Source organism: Sipha flava, unplaced genomic scaffold (assembly GCF_003268045.1).
Source record: "Sipha flava isolate LNK unplaced genomic scaffold, YSA_version1 263_pilon_pilon, whole genome shotgun sequence".
NCBI classification, from domain to species: domain Eukaryota; kingdom Metazoa; phylum Arthropoda; class Insecta; order Hemiptera; family Aphididae; genus Sipha; species Sipha flava.
In genome coordinates, this window is record NW_020272925.1 from 381,258 (window position 1) to 400,598 (window position 19,341).

At 30.7% G+C, this 19,341-nt stretch overlaps 4 protein-coding genes across 6 annotated transcripts; 1 reads left to right on the top strand and 3 right to left on the bottom strand.

Moving 5' to 3' along the window:
- Positions 1-918: 918 nt before the first annotated feature.
- On the bottom strand, positions 919-3,159 carry LOC112685060. Its single transcript, XM_025556829.1, has 2 exons — positions 1,409-3,159; positions 919-1,325 (listed from the first exon to the last, which is right to left on the bottom strand). The coding sequence occupies exon 1, from the start codon at positions 1,977-1,979 to the stop codon at positions 1,455-1,457; it is 525 nt and encodes a 174-aa protein (XP_025412614.1). The 5' UTR covers positions 1,980-3,159; the 3' UTR covers positions 919-1,325; positions 1,409-1,454.
- Positions 3,160-4,439: 1,280 nt separating this feature from the next.
- Positions 4,440-7,144, bottom strand: LOC112685059. Of its 3 annotated transcripts, XM_025556826.1 has the most exons (3): positions 6,983-7,144; positions 6,765-6,905; positions 4,440-5,344 (listed from the first exon to the last, which is right to left on the bottom strand). In XM_025556826.1, exons 2-3 carry the CDS (start codon positions 6,775-6,777, stop codon positions 4,785-4,787), a joined length of 573 nt encoding a protein of 190 aa, XP_025412611.1. In that variant the 5' UTR covers positions 6,778-6,905; positions 6,983-7,144; the 3' UTR covers positions 4,440-4,784. The 3 variants fall into 3 exon arrangements, with proteins under 3 accessions (XP_025412611.1, XP_025412610.1, XP_025412612.1); XM_025556825.1 differs by having other exon boundaries at positions 6,765-7,144; XM_025556827.1 differs by lacking the exons at positions 6,765-6,905; positions 6,983-7,144 and adding an exon at positions 6,078-6,231.
- A 4,185-nt stretch (positions 7,145-11,329) lies between these two features.
- LOC112685061 (THO complex subunit 4-like) lies at positions 11,330-12,870 on the bottom strand. The gene is made up of 4 exons (XM_025556830.1): positions 12,395-12,870; positions 11,736-11,868; positions 11,581-11,685; positions 11,330-11,490 (listed from the first exon to the last, which is right to left on the bottom strand). Exons 1-4 carry the CDS (start codon positions 12,617-12,619, stop codon positions 11,330-11,332), a joined length of 624 nt encoding a protein of 207 aa, XP_025412615.1. The 5' UTR covers positions 12,620-12,870.
- Positions 12,871-14,439: 1,569 nt separating this feature from the next.
- LOC112685050 (pyridoxal-dependent decarboxylase domain-containing protein 1) lies at positions 14,440-18,825 on the top strand. Its single transcript, XM_025556813.1, has 15 exons — positions 14,440-15,003; positions 15,064-15,210; positions 15,279-15,484; positions 15,582-15,759; positions 15,851-15,998; positions 16,064-16,191; positions 16,268-16,342; positions 17,009-17,092; positions 17,160-17,261; positions 17,322-17,426; positions 17,503-17,601; positions 17,666-17,827; positions 17,918-18,158; positions 18,224-18,376; positions 18,445-18,825. Exons 1-15 carry the CDS (start codon positions 14,929-14,931, stop codon positions 18,708-18,710), a joined length of 2,169 nt encoding a protein of 722 aa, XP_025412598.1. The 5' UTR covers positions 14,440-14,928; the 3' UTR covers positions 18,711-18,825.
- Positions 18,826-19,341: the final 516 nt, after the last annotated feature.

Below are 19,341 nucleotides of genomic sequence, written 5' to 3' on the forward strand. Positions count from 1 at the left end.
TCCCTCTACTGTTCAACATATAATGTACTCCCATAGTTTTAATTTCAATATTTTATAACTAATACAAAATAATAACTATAATTAATAACTTATATTAGCTAATGTAAATTACTAATATTATATTAATATTATATTTTTTACTGTACAATTATAACTATAACAAGTGAATGATCAGAAGTAGAAGCTCAATAAGTCATACCAATCAACCCAATAAAAAAAATAATATTACGTGTACCTAAACCTGACCTACGAAGTTTTTTTACAAGCATGTACTTTCAGGTAATACAAAACCTAATATATTATTTTATAAATAAAATTTTTAATGAAAAATATAATTTTAGTTTACTATTGATTTGCGGGGGGGGGTGGATTGTGGAATGGGGAGGATTGTGTATACGTCTTATCGACATAGATTGATTGCAATACGCATACTTACGTACTTACTATACATTAACGGGTACCCCTTATGGATTAGATAACCGTTATGGTTTGTATACTCGTTCCATTTGAATACGCCCTAAAAATTTTCCCTAAAAAATACCTTAAAATGCTTTAGAAAAATTTGACCTAAAATATTAAATAATGATGTAAAAATATACTAAAAATGTGATAAATGTCTACCAAAAATGCACTAAAGTTTTTTTATTTTATTTGATCAATGCTTTCCAGCTTTTACTTGTATTTTTATGATAACGTTTAACTGAAAATTTTAAACCAGTGAATTGAAAATAATTAAAAATTAAATTAAAAATCGCAAAATCAAATGATTACACTTTACTTGTTGGTATCGCTACCGGGCTCTTAACCGGGCAGTTAGACTCGGCAACTCGCACCGCTGTACAACGGTTTGTTTTATACTTGTATAGGCAACAAAAAGATTCAATAATTATAAATAAATAGCCGAAAGGCAACACAGACTGAATAAGTAATAATAATTGCAAGTTGTAATGTTCAAAACAAACGTCAATACTACGAAACTATAAATAGTGGTAAATAATGATAAATACAAATACGATAAGTAATATAGCATGAATACAATAATACAATACAACGACGACGCACGTGAATAACGTGATGTTAGCCGATCGCGATCTGGCACCGATGGGCACAACTAGAACCCAAATATCGGGGGTGCTGACATTTCTGAAATTAAATGGTATTTAACTGTAATTACTATAATTAAGGGCGTTTCAACGACCCTTACAACGACGGGCGACGGCTGCCGTAAAGCAAACGATATCGAACGACTCGGATCAACATAGAACGACGGCGGCGCACAGGTCGAAAATGGTCGCACGCGCCCGGACGTGAACACGGACAAACATCTAAATAAATAAAAAAACATAAATATTACAAAATTTTATTTTTGCGCTGTATCGTATGCGAATTAAAAACGTTAGTTGTTTACGGTTGATTTTTTTCTCGTATTTTCGAGCAACTTCCATTGGACAGAGTCACGGCACCGGTAGAATCTTCAAGTTATCGTCGTGCTTCCGTTTACACGATTTAAAACTTTTCTTAAATTCATCATTTTCTTTTCTTAAGTACTTGATTTCATCGTTAAACCGTTTGTTCAATCTTTTAACAAATGGATCTATTCTAGACGGGTGTAATCTCGTATAGGCAACAAAATAATGGTATAAAACTTTGTACTGTCCATATGCATCGTGTCGACAAGTACCATTCTGGAAAAATATGTTGTTGTTTCTCAAATCTATATTATTCAAAAACAAATGAATAGACCAGGCTTGATATTCCAATTCGTCATATACTTCTTTTATAATTGCTTTATATTTTTTATGGTTATCTTCATTTTTCTCGTATTCGGCACGCAACTTATCAAAATGATCTGAATATGCCCTACCAGATGACTGTTTTTCTTTTAGCTTAAACCTCTGTACCTCTTTAAGTTTTTGGCCTAAATTGCCATAAACATAGTAAAAATAGGTCGTTATGATGATTAAGCGACCCAAGTACATTTTGAATCATTGACACTACAACCTGTAATGATTTATGTATTTAATTAATCGTTGACATAGCATTACAATGTTCCAGCACATATTTTAAAAATAATATCGTTTTTTTTATTTTTAGTATATAACTTAAATCATACACATTTGTAGTAATTTTTTTTTTTCAAGCCGATTTTGATAATTCAATTTGTGTTAAAGACCTATATTTTTTTTTTTTATATCTTTCCACACTTCCTTTTTTTTATCCGTTGTTTTGCTATAAATTGCTCAAACTGCCAAATATTGTACAAAAGCGATCATCAAGATTCAATTATCTCTATAATGTTTATAATTTTTATAAACATTAATATATGTGATAAAATTATGTTTTTATGTTTTTACATCAAAATCTAAAATTTAAAATGTTATTGAGTATATTATACCAATACTGTCAAAGACGTACTCAGAGTTTTGTCGACCCAGATAAAGTTTTATTGCCACCCCTACACATGTTTTATACAATTTTTCAAGAAAGATAATATTTATTATCTATGATTTTTACGCGGTAAACTTTTTATGATATTATCATGAAAATAAGAACAACAGTGTGGTCGCAAAATCTTAAAATATTAAAATTTTTTGATTTACGAATGAAAATGGATGATGGATTATGGTTAGTGATGAGCAAAGTTGATCTTGCTGCAAGACCAAAACCAATACCAAGACTGAGTCTGCAAAACCAAAGCCAAACAAGACTCACTCTGCTAAAGTGTTGCAGGCTTGCAATTTTTATTGTGATTAAAAAAAATGTTCCCAGAAAAACATATTTAGTGTTGATTGAATGAAACAATTTATTAAGAATATAATAAAAATGTAATATTAAGTTTGATGTGGGATGTGGTATTCAGGTAAATAACGAATTATTGAATTATTGAAAACAAGATAAGAAATAACATTTTGTTTTCAAATATTATTATCAATATACTAATGGTACCTACAATACTACAGTTTATGCTGTAAAGATCGACATTGTCACTGTCATTTAAAATATTTATTTTATAGTCCTAAATTATTAATTAAGTGGCCTCAATACAAAAAAGTTCAGTCGACGATCGCCATATCGCCAATCGAGTCTATCAACCCTGTTTACTATAAGAGTATTACGATACTCAAATAAGAAAACTAAAATGATGGGTGATAGAGAAATTTAAAAATATATATAAATAATAAAAATAATGAATATTCATTTTAAAGAAAATCAATAAGCAATTACAATATCAAGTATTAGTATATAAACAATGTATTCATCAAATATATACTACCATTGATTATAAATTACTAGCAATATACGAATATAATCAATAATACTACAAGTTATTAAATTATGTAAATTCATGATCTGCAGTGCGTTAATTTATAGGAGCATGTATTATATTTTTACAAATAGTAAATGCAAATTTAGAGTAAATTAATAGATAACGATGATAAAAATTATAAAAACTATTGATAATCTATAATAGCAATAATAAATTATTATTATTTAAAAAAAATTCTTATCAATATAACGTTATTTGTTCAATTCGAATTTACTCTTAATAATTATCAGTGCATTACGGATAATAAAAAGTGTTTACGCCATTTATGATTCAATTTTTTTTTTTTAATTAATATTTAATACTGATTTTCAAATCATTAATTTGACTTAAGTTTTATACCTATTATAGTCTATTTTAAATCTTTTAAATTTCTACCGAAAAATGTATTACAACATAATACTGCTATTATTATAATCAATATTTTTATTAACTACGCCATTAAAGTCTTATATTTATTATTTACTATTATTAAATTTGTAAAATAGGGTTTTTCTCACCTGTGCAAATAATGAATATGTAAATTTCTAAAGCAAGTATAAAATTAAACAAAAAAATAAATTAAATTAACGTCTGAAAATAATTGCCTTAAAATATAATAATACATAAAAAAGCGATAAATAAAGATTGCCTTAACGAAGAACTGTACGACGTATAACTGTACTATATAATTCTGTCTCTGTTTGAGCTTTATAATCCATATTCCCTCCACTAGTATAAAATAATATATCTATGTACCTATATATTACATAATACATTTTTACATGCAACATATCATAATAATGTAATAGTGTGATGTTTAATCTTCAACGGAATTGTAATAATTTCTTTCATCGAACTATTAATATGTATATGCTTCATACCAGTGGCGTAGGTAGGGAGAAAATATTCAACATCCCATCGTCAAAATCCCAGCTAGTAAATAAATAAGTAATAATACAAATAATTGTTACCTAAATATATCAAGCCCCCCCCTCTAAATGATCTTAATCTACGCCCTTGTTTATGCACACTAAATCTACAGCAACTAACCTAACCTAACCTGGATCATAATTCGTAGAAGTAAAATAAAATTTGGTCCATTCCCTATGGAACCAAAGAACCCAAAGAACTATTTCTTTTTCAATGAATATATTTATTTTATATATTTTTGAAATCGCGTACAAGTCGTTTTATCATGGGTGCAAAAATACAAGCGATGGAGGGACATTCGAAATAGTTACGTTAAAGACAATAGGTAAATATCACAGGAAATGTATTTATTGATTATCTTAAATCAATCGATCTAAATATTGATGATTTTAGTATTTGTATAAATAGCTTAAGATTAAAATTAAAAAAAACTAACATACCCGTGTAAAAATTATTAAAATCTATTAATCGCTATTCAGTACCTATTATCATTGGGATTCGAGTCGATAATATTATACGATGTTTGACTCGAATCTGGTGATGAGGTTTACGGTAGTTGAAGATTAATTTTTAGGTCGTGCTCCATTTGACACATTTCCAACTTTCTCTTAAGCTTGCTGTTTTCCGATCTTAAATATCCTATCTCATCATCAAACGTTTTATTTAGCCTTGCAAAAAACGGATCTAATCTTGATGGATGCAGTTTCGTATCGGTATCGTAATATTCGTATAGAACCACGTACTGCTCGTACGCGTCATGTCGACAAGTACCGTTCTGGAAAAATATCTTGTTGTTTCCCAAATCCATGTTGTTCAGAAACAATTTGGATGACCATGTCTGATATTCTAACTCGTCAGCAATCTGTTTTGATATATTTGTGAATGTCTTGTAATAATCTTCGTTCGTTTTACGCCAATCCCGCAATAAATTCGAATGATGTTCATCACATTGATTGAACGAGAACATTTCCATTGCTTTGTAGGTCTTAATCGCTGCAATTAAAACACTTTCGGCAATTATTTGAAGTGGACTCGCATCAGCATAAGCAAAACAGATCACAATGCTAATCAAACAGACCAACTTCATTGTCGTTCCTGTGCAATCACCTAATTAACAATACGTCAATAATGTCATTATTTTTTGGTAGATATTTAAGAAAATGGGCTGAATATAATACTAAACAATGAATTTCTACAAAATCAGACGAAATGGTTGAATTTTTTTACATTAAAATATAACAGTACACAATGAATAAGTGTAAATTCACGTAACCGCGTTTTTTTCTTACCATAACATACTATCATAATTATTGAAATCACTCGAAATATACACAACACAAAGTGTGTATTTATTAAATTAAATAGGCTGTCGACAAATTAATTACTACAGTCGAATCAAATCACAACCCTCTTTTCATTTACTTTTACGATACTATAATCACCGTAAAGCTGTATTGATCGAAAAACTAGAAAAATGTTTAGTACGTGTTGTACGAACCACAGTGACTATTTTATCAGGCACTTTTCAACTCGGGGATATGAAAATCAAAATTCGACAACAGTTGATAACGTGTATATTTAGCTAGGAAAACAGAAAGGGCAGGAACGATGCAGTAGACAATTATAATAAAAATCGCATTGCATTAATCGTCATGGTTATTTTGGAAACGTCAAACTTTTATGTCGGCTTAAAATATACGATGAACAAAAATTGTTTGAAAATTAATATTAGCACCATGATGATCCGTTATAATGATAATGATATTTAAAACGTATACAAGAGGTGATATAATAAACTTTTAATTTTCTTTTCGTGTATTAAAAAAATTATTTTTCTCACCTGTTCTAGATTTATTTTGCTGTGTGCAAATGAAAAGTAAAAAAAAAAATACATATACATTTAGAAGCCTCGCACTGCAACCGAATGGTATTAAAAAGCGCGTTGAGTGTTATGGCATGTACAGAACACAAAATATGTTTGAACGCAAAACAGTATCACGTACAACTGTACCGGTCGACCGTTAATCCAAGTATTTCGTTCCTATGATCCCCACCGGAGTGCAGTGAAAACAAATAATACCTATTTTCAAACCGTATAATATACACAGGGTGATTTTTTTAAGTGTGCTAACCCCTTTTTTTATGCTTCAGGTATGTAAATTTTAAATTCTGATTTACGGAAAATATATGACGTGTGATTTACGTCGAAAAATGATTTAGTGATTTACCTTACTGTTTGCACACGCAATCGTAATTATATTGCGTTATCGTTTCCGCGTTGTAATCAAACGGTTGGAAATCAAGCGTTTACATAGAGTAATGTATGATTTAAAAATATAGCCATAGGAAAGTGCGATTATGTGGGATGTAGATGTATCTATTATATAAATAATTTAGGGATTTATTTGGTTCGAAAAATGTGTTATTGCTAATTCTTCGTGTACGTCAATTACACGTGTACTATAACTCGTTGAGGTAGGTTAATCAAAAAATAATAATAATACTGGATTACAAAAAAAAAAAATACCTCTACTTCGCATCAAAGCTCTCCTGTTCCACAACAATGCGACGGTGTTATGTAGCGTTATTTTAATGTAAAATGTATTGATAAGTTAACATGATTCGGGTATAAGTTGTGGCAAATGAAGATCGAAGTTGTAAACAAAAACTAAACGCAAATACGGGTTCGGGTTAAATTGTATTGAACGAATCGATCTTTCGTAATAAGATATTTGAAAAGATTACCCCGATAAACGATGGAAGACCATGGATGGAAACGAAGACGGGAAGAAATTGGATGAATTAACACCGTAGGATTTGGTTTTGTTTCCGTCGATAATCTACAATTTGTGTACAGAGATGTGTTGGTCGATTTGTTAATTGCCAATCGATCGTAATCCGCATGCAACCGTTGAACTAGTTATCTATTGTATTCTGTGGCGCAGAACTTAATTTCATGTTGATAAAAATTTATTAAACCACTGGGTCAAGTCAGTAATGATTGAGGTCAACGTTTTGTTGTTAATATGTTAACTTTCCGATGATAAACAAAAGTACGACCTGTATTAATCATGCTAGCACGCGGGTCCGATGTGCAATTAATACGCGAGTAACACCAATTTACCTATTATAGATAAGCACAGCAGTGGAAAAGCCCACCGGGAAACCGGGAATCCCGCAAGGTTCGTAGCTCATTAACATAACAATGTAATTATGAAAATATTTATCCTGAAATGTGACCAATAAAACTATTTGAATGCCAAAAGTCATATGCCGAGGCTTATGTAAAATTAAGAAAAAAAAAAAAATGATATTGTAATGAAATACTACTACGAACGTCTTTGAAAATGCAAGCCACACCCCTTCTGTATGAAATATTAATATTTTACGAGTGTAAGTGAATTTACATTGATGTTTCCGATTGGGGATGACAATTGTTGAAAATATGAATGTTCGAGTTTTATGAATGCACAACTTCGAATTATTGTAATATACGACATGTAAATGCAAATAATACTATCATGATTTTTTTTTTCAGCAGTGATTCGTAGAAAATAGTAAACGTTAAATTTAAAAACGACTTTAAAATCATAGTTAATGCGTGATTCACACACTATTTACCATTTATAAAACACATTTATATCCAGGCACTGATTAAATATAAACATATAATAATAAATAATATAATAAATATTTATGATATCAATGATATCAAGTTATCGTAAGGGGAGGAAGGATATGAATGAGTTTTTTTTTTAAGGTCAGGTATACTATTTTTTCTTTTTTTTATGTAATTATATCCTCTCATTTTTAATTTACCAATACAAACACTGTTAAATGCTCATAATATTTTCAAACATTTGAAATAACATTGTTTAAGGCCGACCATACACGATGTGACTTGTCTACGCCGGTGATATCCAATTGAGCACGGCCGTTATCAGCCGACCTTTTTGACGACCCGATTGAGCACGGTAAAAAAAAAATATTGTGTACAACGTTGTAAGATTGAAAACTAACTATTAAGCTGGCAACATACTAGCATTATTTTACCGCTAGACATTTTTACCGCGCCGTAATTTTTAGCCGTCAGATATAATGTGCAGGTAAAAAGTACAGGTTTACCTGTACAGACAATGCGCAACAATCGTTGGAGTTAAAATAATCAGGTTCGAACCACCAGAGTTAACCTTATATCTGTTTACCATGGCATACACGTAAAACGAGGACCCGCTCGCAGTGATTGGTTTAGTTTTAGTTATTAGTTGCAAAAAAAAAAAAAAAAAAAACTACAGAAAAACTGTAAAACATTGTGTATACCAATTGGTATAAATCAATAAACTCTTCAATTATTTGATTGAGCTTTCTCGAATTGACGTATTTGATACAGAAGTTTTAAATTTTGTTATAGACATACATAAATGTACGCCCTTACGACTACCATTACACTGAAGATATCCATCCACATATCACAGTGGTTCTCAACCTTTTTTCATTCACGCACCCCTTGACCACTCACTACTACTTTACGGACCCCCAAATGCCAATTTGTCATATATTTTTACATAAGATAGATATGAATTTACGAAATAAGTTTAATAATGAAAAATTTGATTTATTTTGATCAACATGCGCAATACATTGTATGTATAAAAATAAATAATAAAAAATAATATTGAGTTAAAAATGTAATTTTAATGTGATCCTTGAGCTTGTTTGCTAGCACTTAACTTTTTGAAATCTGGCTCCACGGATGATAAATAAACTTGTAAGTCTGAACTCACCGAGAGTCTATTGCGGTACTTATTTTTAATAAATGTGTAAGACTAAAAGGCTCTTTCCACTAATACAGAACTCGTAAACGGTAGCAAAACATTGAATGCTTTGTAAGAAAGCTCAGGATATTCGTCTTTCACATGAGCCCAAAAGGTGATCAGTGATTTTTTTTTTCAAGAAATGCTGCTTGGAGTGAAGAGTCCGTTTTCAGTTCAATCAATTTTTCTTTTTCACGGGCTGATAAAACTGCAGATTTGAAATAAATTTCACTGAAAGAGAACATCATCCAGTGGTCTTCTTTTCCACATTTAGGGAAGTATTTTGCAAAAGCTGTTTTAAGCTCATTCAAATGTTGAACAATTTGGTGTTTGATGCCTTGTGATAAGTTCATATCAGTTTTACTGAGAAAATCATGCAGTGCTTCAAAAATTTCTGGTTGGTTATTCTCAATACACGTTTTCCAGTATTATACTCTTATTATACACTTATACTAAATCGTATAAGTTACGAAAAACCTATTTACAACATTTACAATATTTCACTACTAGTTTCACAAGTAATTTCAATTAATTACAACAAATTTCAATTTTTCCGCCATTACGCTTTTTTTTCCGGGGACCCCCTAATACCTACTCGCGGACCCCCGGTTGAGAACCACTGACACATCACACAAATCAGCGGTTCCCAAAGTGTGCGCCACGATGTCTGTACAAGGGCGCCGCGCCGCCATGAAATACTATCGGGTCTAAAATTTTCCTAGTGATTAGTTATGCTATGACTTGGGGAAAGGCTCCCTGAAAATACCTTAGATTAAAAAGAGCGCCACGAGTCGAAAAAGTTTGGGAAACACTGACATAAATAATATTGGAAACATTAAAATTATTATAAATATTATAATTATACACGGGCACCAATAGTACAGGATGATTAAACATCGATTGATTCAATGGCCATATTATATGGCATATGAAATTATAATTACATTTGTAGGCAGTAATCGCGAGGCCAACCAATTATAGTTAATAATCCAGGATTGAACGTACAGTAACAGTAATTGATTCTGTAATATTCTACAGTAATAATTTATTAATGTAGAATAGTACATTTACATTACTTAAATATTACTTGAATATTACATTTGTTATAACATGTTAGTATAATAATAAATAAATTATTGTCAGATATGAGAAAGCGAACAACTAAGAGTTCACACGAGATAGGGGTAAATAAGGGGATAAAAAACAGACCTATAAGTATATGTGTTCAGTCCGATCGTGCACCTTCACACCGGTTAACTCAATAAATTAAATGTTTGAATTATTTCACAACTGATGCGTTGAACTTAGAATATTTTATAAAAAACAGTTATTAAATTTAAAGTAGTGTTATTATTTAAAACGTTCTGCACGCCGTTCAACACTATAACGGTTGAACAGACGGCACACGCAACAGTTGAAATGAAATGATCACAAAAACGAACGGACAGAGAAGTAAACGGAACTGAACGGAAAATCTGTACAGTTGTCGGGTAAACCACACACACGGGTATGCCCAACTGTACAGGCGGAAAATATGAATTTTCAATTATTTGTGAGAAAAGGAACAGCACTCGGAACCGGTAGGTACATGAAATCTTCCGGCTCCGATGCATTGCGAATACGACCTGTTAGTAAAACCAAAGGCAGAATATAATTGTTTTATTAACATAATATAGAATGTTAAACTATACAGAAATATACACTAAAAACCGGTCAATTTTTATTAGCTCTGTCTGGAGGCGACGGAGATTTGCGACCGACGTTCGCCTGAACGGCAGGTCGGCCGCAAGTCGTCTACGAGCCCAGGATGCTGACTCCTGCACCGCAAGCGAAAATCCTTAGTATATGATAAATATTTATAATTGATTGTAAAACAATTCTGCATTCAGTCTAGTTTTTAGTATCACCAATGTCTTTGGAATTTTAATTTATTGCCATTTATTTCTCTGTAGTTGATAGCTATTTAATCTCTTTTGAAGCATAGTACTTATTAATTTCATTAACATATTAAATCGTTATTATAGTATATAATTTGAGTTTCAAAAATAAACAAAAATGTCCGGGACTGAATATAAAAATATAAGAATAATCATAATGCAGAGCAAATCACATAATATACATTTAAAGATCAAATATGGAGATCAACAGGTTAAAATTTCTATCAACCTATCAAAAAGTTATTAAGTCATCTGACAAATAACTTAGTAACACTGTTTGAACTGTCAAACATTAGTTTACTTAAAAATATTAGAAAAAAGTCAAAAATATAAACATGAAATCAGTTCTTCTTGCTTTTGTTAAATTTTATATATCTATCAAGTAATTTATCTAATTCATCTTTGTTTGGCATTTTCTTTTCGCTATTCCTGCCACCTCTACCGCCACGTCCTCTGAAGTTACCACGAATATTTCCACGTTTGCCCCGTTTACCTCTCACTCCTATAAAGAAAAGAATTTGAATTATAACTATTATAATTTAATTTAAAATATATAAATAAATATATTCCATAGTATAAAATAAGAGCATACCATCACGAATACCTCGTACAGACAATGGTGCTGGTCTACTGAGACGAGTAGCAAGGTTGGCAACAGTTGAAAAATCAATTGCAAGTTCAATTTTCATATGGCGACCTTAAATAATCAATAAAATTATAAAATTACAAAATATTTGAAATACATACCATCAAGCGGTACATTGTTATATTGACGTACTACTTTTAATGCGGCATTTTTACTGCCAAATACAACATCAGTTATATATAACAGTTGAATAATATTGTTATTATTAATGATAATTTGTTCCATCTTAGTAGTCTTAGTTTAGTATTAGTTAGTAGTATTAAGTGTTTAGTTATTTATTTTAATTATTTATATTTGTACAAATATAGTTAAATAAATTATTAAATACATCTGAACATTGCACTATTGGGAACCCTTTGAACTTTCCGCTGCAATGTTGTGTTTTGCATAACACGTTGAAAATCAGACAATATGCAGTGGCCAGTTGTTTCAACCAGCCACAGCTTGTAAACCGTACCTCAATATAATTACTGCCGTCCGAGGGTCATGATTAGATAATCGATAAAAAATTATTAGTCTAAAAATATAAATCCTACATTAGGAGGACCTGATCAAAGTTAGCACGAATTTTGCTAAAGATTCAAATAGCAAACAAGTAATTATTAAGGATGGGGTTCAAACACTAGTTAATGCAATAAAAATAATTTTATACAACTTATAACTGATAATCCGTAATACTGAAGAACCAAATTTGACAAAGCCAATTTTAAATTACAGGAATTCCACAAAATGATCGTCGGTTCATTCACTTGTTTTTTACCTTCGAATAAGGAGTAAATCTATTAGAACGCCTTGCTATGGATCTGCTCTCACGCATAGGACCACCACTGCTTCCACCAGCGCCATTTAATCGGAATTTCGATGTTCCGCCTCCATGTTTACCGCCACTGAAAACTCTGGAGTCGCCTTGTTTCCCGCCGCCATGACGTCCTCCGAGGGATGATGACCTTTTGTTCTTGATTAATTCATCTAAACTCACGTCCATTTTTGAACAGATATAAAATACCAAATCAAAAATTCACAAACTGATCGTACGACGTTTGAATACGTAGGATATGGATAATGCGAGCTGATTCAGAAACGAAAATGTACGAGACTTGTACTTAGGAGAGCGTTAAACAAAAAAAAATTGCCGACACACACAAAAAACAAATGAAATGTATTACGATTGCCTTACACTACGTTCTCTATAGATACACTGAACGATGGATGGGAGTGAAGTAAACAAACATCCGAAACGTGAGGTTCATTAGCAAAAAAAACATGCTGGTAGCAAATCATTAGACAAAAAGATTTCCAAAGATAAAAAGACTTTAGATTGTATATTATTATATTTATATATGTATTATATTAATGTTTATATCCGGCGAAATTCATCAACTGTCATTTTATTTTAGCCCATTGAATACCACCAACTATTAAGTAGATTATCCAATTATGTTTTTTTTTTCGGTTTTATTGATAAAATAATATATGACATTTTATAGATTATATTTTACATATTTATAGTTAGTCATCAACATTTATGTACAAAAAAAAAATGCACACGACTACTCTATTTTTTTAATACATTTAAATTATTCATATCAATTGAATACAAAAAACTTGTATATTATTTATGGGGATTGCAAATGATCAGTTTTTAAGAGGTTCAGTATAAGCAATAATTTCAGAGCCTTACATGTTTGTGAGTAGTAAGAAATCTTTAATATTAAGGGGATCGTATCACTCGTATTTCTCGTACGTTATAGACCAATAAACGGTAGTAAATTACACATACTTCTAAACTTCCGATTTCAATTTTTAATATATGCATGAATTCTTTAACAAAATATCTAGGTTTTCTAAAAAGCCGATTTTAAATTTTTAATTTTAAAGGACCATAAAATTAAGATATATTTATAAAAAAATCTAAAGAAATTATTGCATTACATTTGTATTTATTTTGGGCACATCTGGTTTTAAATCAAAAAGTGGTTCCTACTAAAAAGCATAGTCAAGAATTCAACCCTTTTTTCGAAATTACAATCGAAGTTCAGAAAATACGTTTAATTTACAACCGCTTTTAGTAGTTTTTATAGGTTATGAGTATAAGAATATATTTAATTTTTTGCGATTTTTTTGATTTGTGCGTACTATATAAAAACATATTTAATCATTTTCCTGAATTTCGAGAGGGGTTTGAACCCCTAAAACCCCCCTTGTGTACGCGCCTGCCGGATTATGATAATTTGGGACCCGGGACCAAACAATTTTTGTGTGCCCAAAACCATAATCAAAATATTGATGATCCACACATAAATATATTTCAGAGACAAAAAAAAATTATTATTTATAAATTTATTTCTTGCTTTTTTTAATACAAAAAATAAAAATGTTATTTATATAAATCATTTTTTCTTTCTTTTTGGGAAGCAAACCCTTTAATTATATCATCGGTATTAATTACATCAAAAACATTACTCTCTGAACACAAATCCATAAAACTATATACTATTTTATACTTGTTTTTATACGAGCTAAAAAAAAAGTTAAATAAACGAAAAAACCTACTATCCACCAGGGGCCTACTATTTTTTGATATTCGTTGTGGGCCTGTGCCCATGACCCCCTCTGCCCCCCCCCTTAACCTGGGCTTGCGTATTGGGATACCAACGGAACCGACAAAATCACCAATCACGAATCAAAGTGTACGGCTTCGGAGCACTCGTCGCCGACGAAGAAAAAAGTAATCGAGTAACCGTGTTCAGATAACAATCGCGGTTATCAGAGCATCACACAATCGTTATCAATATCGATACGTAACAAAAACATATTTGAATTTATGTTTTACTCTACTAAGTTGTAATGTTCAATTATTAAAACAATAATAAAACAATTATTAATTATTATTATTATTATTATTTTTTTAAACGTTTTAAAAATTATCAAACTCGCCGTTGTCGTGTACACCGTGGGTACAAAACCCATAAATCATCGTCTTTTTGTTTTTTATCCGTTTTTCCTCGGCTTTTCGCTTATTCGTTTGTTCGGTGGTTCGCTTGTTCAAACAGAGAGCCGAACCATTCGCCGTATCTGCAATACGTACGTAACACGTAACGTGTCGACACAGAACACACCGATCGAAACTGCACCATCTTAACTCTTTACCGTTATCCACTGTAACAATACAGTTTCTAATTTATAACTCGGCCGTGCGATAGACAATCATCATAGAACGCACGGGTACATGACGACGTCACGTCACTGCCAAGTTTTTGATTCATTCGCGCGCCAACAATAGTGCATCTGACCATGTCCTCCGCTGACGTAAATAACACAAAAACCGCCTTTGTCAATGCAGCTGTTGATCCGATGCTGGACAACAACGTAAGTGCCTCCGACCGTATAATCTTTTTTCTTTCACCGTTAAATTGTTATCCTTTACAGGTCAACAATACTCCATTCAATGATCTCCATGTACAGTTCCTAAACACACTGGACAATCTGGAAAACAACCAGCCCAACACCCAGCCAACATCGCATGTATTGTCATCAAGCTCTAAGTCATTTAGTGACATTCTGACTTCGTTACAAGTAAGCTCATCGTATCCCATCGCTGTACACACAACTTGTATTCCTAATAATTTTTTTTGACCTTACAGACATTGGTGATCAATCAGAACAAGAAAGATAATGGTGACGAGTTTGAAGACAGTCCATTTCCTGTACTTCAAAATCTGGACAAGCTGAGTCTGACATCATATTCTCTTAGCTATTACATCAGTCACTGTCTACCCAATGAACAGACCGTGCCAGTTTTGTCGCTCATCAACAAAGCAACTACTATGTGGTTATCTCAGTTGTTTCAGTTAGTATAAAAATTCATGACTGACGTTAAATACACATATTGTGCACAATATCTGCCTTTTAGCTTTGTTTATTAATTTAATTCAACTTAAATTTAGATTTTCTAACTGCGGGGCGTTTTACACAGAAAACATGATTTTGAGTTATGAAAGAGTAATACTGCTTGCATTACATCGTATGTTTGGCCCAGAGTATTTTAGTCCATCTGGATTGCCAATAATTTACTGCACACCAGATCCGGTTTTGATTAGCACTATCAAGAGAACCGCTTTACAAGTAATTAGAATTTTATCAATTAATAAGTTATTTATATATAAATGTTCTATCTATTAGGAAAACAACACTTAATCTACCTTGTTTTTTTCAGCTCGGAATGAATGAAAAATGTGTGCAAATCATACCATGTCTATCAGATGTACTATACCCATACAAAGCAGATTTAAAAGCATTTGAAATTATTATAAAAAATGATGTTGAAAATGGTAAAAAAACTCTGATAGTTTTTGCAAGAGCCGGTAATAAATAATGTTTTTCTTCATATTTATTAATTTCTTAATTTAAGATTAATTTCATATATTAGGAGCACATGTCACTGGTCAGATGGACGATATTGTAGATCTAAAAGAATTATGTAGTAAATACAATATTTGGATGCACTTGTCGGGTGATAATTTGTCAGGATTAGCTTTAGCCAAATTCAAAACTGAAGTATGTTTTATGTTATAACTTATTACTAATGAAAATATTTAATTTATTTATAATCTAAATATTTTCACACTTTCAGAGTACTCCTAATTTAGCCGATAGTATAACATTGACACCAAGCATCTGGCTAAATATTTCAGCATTACCTGTTATTGTATCCTTTTTAACATTTTAATAATGATCAACAAAATATGAAAAAAGGCTCATAAATTCATTATTTAAGAAAAACTGTTCTTAATATTTAACAAAAATGAAGCAATTTTGCCAAAGTTAGATGTCATCTATTTTTGATTATTAAACATAAAAATGATCAATATTGATCAATATCAATAACTCAAAAATTAATATTATGACTTATTTATTTAAAATAAACATAAAAAACTAAGGTGAAGTGATATGTAGGCACAATGGTTGAGGTTTCCTAGTTTAGTTGTTTTTAAAATGGCTTTTGAGTTAATGTAATTTTTAATCAAAGTTTTTTTTTTCTTTATCCAAAAGATTATAGACGGACATTTTTTTTTCTATGAAAATGAGAATGAGAATTAAAAAAAAGAATTTTATGAGGAGAAAAGTAACCAAGAGAAAAGTTTTCAGAATAATGAGTTGTGGAGAAGAAAAATAAAAAGATCTGAGAAACTAATGTGATTTAAGTCACATACTGCTTCGTGTGTGTGGAGAGTGCAAAGGGAAGAAAAATTATCTGGAAGAAGATTATGACTAAAGCAAAGTCAATAAAAAGTGTTGATTGTAGATTAGTTACTATAATCATTTTATTATATTCATATATTTGGTATGATTTTTCTTAAAAAATAATTATTAGACTTTATTTGATAAACAATATTCAAATACAGAAATATTGAATACTTACAAGAGTAAATGTTTACCTGTTTGGTCATGTTTTCAAGTTAGTATTGATAGATTAATAATTTATTGATCGAAGGAATATAAAACTAATCAACATATTTCTTCAGGCTTTAGGATATGATGCACTTATTTTAAGGATACAACAAAAATTTGAAGTTTGTCACCGCATCCATAGTTTAGTTAAAAAATACAATTGCCTCAGAATTTTGGTACTTAGGATATTGTATTTCTATTCTTTAATACTTTTATAATGTTATCTACATTTTTAGTGTGAAACAAAAGATCGAAACTATACAGTACCAAATACAATTAATGATGAAACACTTAATGAGGAAACAGTTGCTGATATTATTGCCAACCATAGAAATATTCCAGTTTAGTTGACATTTTTTATATCTTATGATAATGATTGTTTATAATTTCTCTAATACTGATATTTTTTCCCATCAGGAATTATTGCACAATCTAATAAGTTGTTTTATTATTCAATTTGTACCAAAAGACTGCAATCAAAGGGTTTCCCCTTATTACAATAAACTAAATTCTTGGGTAACAAACATTATTATTGCATGCATTATTTATTTTATTTTTTTGATTTTATGGATTATTTTAGTTGGGTCAAGTTTTGGAGCGAGAAATTCCTGAAGCCCCTTTAGAGCTATGTGAGATTGAAACTCTGGGTGTTGTAGTGGCATTTTCACCATTTACTATTTTAAATTCATTGGTAACAGAAGATGACTGGGAAACATTTAGCATATGCTTGGATCAACACATTGTTAGTATGACAAGCCATAGATTTAATAATAGTTATCTGAATGGGAAATAATTTAAGATATTTTTGAGCTTAATTCTTCATGTTCATTAGGAAATTCTGCTAGCCACGGTTGACTATAAAGATAAACTAACCGGATTAATTGCACAATTACCATCATTAGAATATGTTGAAATTGATGATTGGGCTGGATTGGGTGCTGTGAGATATGTGCCACAGCAGTGGCAATCTTCTGCCCAACAATTGGCTACTGATCAAGCAAAACAAGATTTAAATAGATTAAATGTACGTATTGTGCAACAGCTTCGTTCAATCGATGCTGCATTTTCACTTGGTAAGTGGATAATTAACTCTTGGGTGTATTAAGTATTATCTAAATTAATTTGTACACACTTTTAGGAGAAGGAAGCGACAGTCTCGCCTGTGTCAGGTTTGGTATGGTCACAGCTGATACGGATGTAGCAGAATTGTTGTCTTTAGTTCAAAGTACTGGACGCAAAGAAGAAGAATCTACCAAATATATTGATTCAATGACTGAACTTGTAAAAAAAGGTATGAGGACAGCAATCTTAGAGTCAATTTGATTTCACAATTGAAGTATGAAAACATTTCTTTTTTAGGTATAGAAACTGCGACTGTAGACTTAAAAAAAGAAACCGAAGAAAAGATTTGGCAAGAAGGAATTTTACGACATGTGCCAGTTTTTGGTAACTTAGTGAATTGGTGGTCGCCACCTGCAAAAAATGCAGTGAAAGGTCGATGGTTAGACCTTGAGGCAGGCGTTGTACGTTCAACTGAAGTTATTTATGAAAAAAAGGCTCAAGTAGAAGACCCTGAAAGTAATGAAAGTGTCTCCGCCTTGCCCGATGAAGCACCTTTGGAGTAAATACAGTTTTGCCCATAAACGCATACCCGTCTATTAAGTTTGCTATAATATATTTTTTTATGAATTTATTTTCATTTACATGTATGTTTTTATTTATAAAAAAATTTAAAAGTTACCAAAAAATAATTATTTCAATGAGATTATGAGAAAATATTTATTCATTTTTTGGTAGCATTTAAATTGTATTGACCACTTGGGGTTATAGTATTTTATTTAAATTTTATTCAATTTTTCTTTGTGAATTTATTTTTTAAAACAATTACACAGTCTAATATAACTTTTATGGTAATCAATTATTATAAAAGTCTCAAACAGCTAATCAATATTAGATTATGTTATTACATTTCACGATTTAAATTATATATCAGGTGAAAACCTTTATTCATGTCAAATTTACATACTTGGAGTATTTTTTTTTTTACTATTACATTAATATCATACTTACATTGTTAATTTTATATTATATTCATATAAAAATTAAAAATACAAAAAATATTTATTTTATATAATAATGTTTAATAGAACTTTGATTGATATTAGTGTTAATACTTTGTTTTATTTCAACCAAATTTTGGTGAACTACACATACAGCCAGTGGTATATACAATAGTAGTTATTGGACCAGCCAACA

Bases quoted from the DNA above. Each gene is read 5' to 3' on its own strand.
- LOC112685061 (XM_025556830.1), bottom strand. From the start codon at position 12,619: ATGGACGTGAGTTTAGATGAATTAATCAAGAACAAAAGGTCATCATCC. The intron at 11,869-12,394 runs GTAAAAAACAAG...TACTAAACTAAG, and splicing joins GATTTACTCCTTATTCGAAG to ACTACTAAGATGGAACAAAT. The intron at 11,686-11,735 runs GTATGTATTTCA...TGATTATTTAAG, and splicing joins TAACAATGTACCGCTTGATG to GTCGCCATATGAAAATTGAA.
- LOC112685050 (XM_025556813.1), top strand. From the start codon at position 14,929: ATGTCCTCCGCTGACGTAAATAACACAAAAACCGCCTTTGTCAATGCA. The intron at 15,004-15,063 runs GTAAGTGCCTCC...TATCCTTTACAG, and splicing joins ATCCGATGCTGGACAACAAC to GTCAACAATACTCCATTCAA. The intron at 18,159-18,223 runs GTAAGTGGATAA...ACACACTTTTAG, and splicing joins CGATGCTGCATTTTCACTTG to GAGAAGGAAGCGACAGTCTC.
- LOC112685060 (XM_025556829.1), bottom strand. From the start codon at position 1,979: ATGTACTTGGGTCGCTTAATCATCATAACGACCTATTTTTACTATGTT.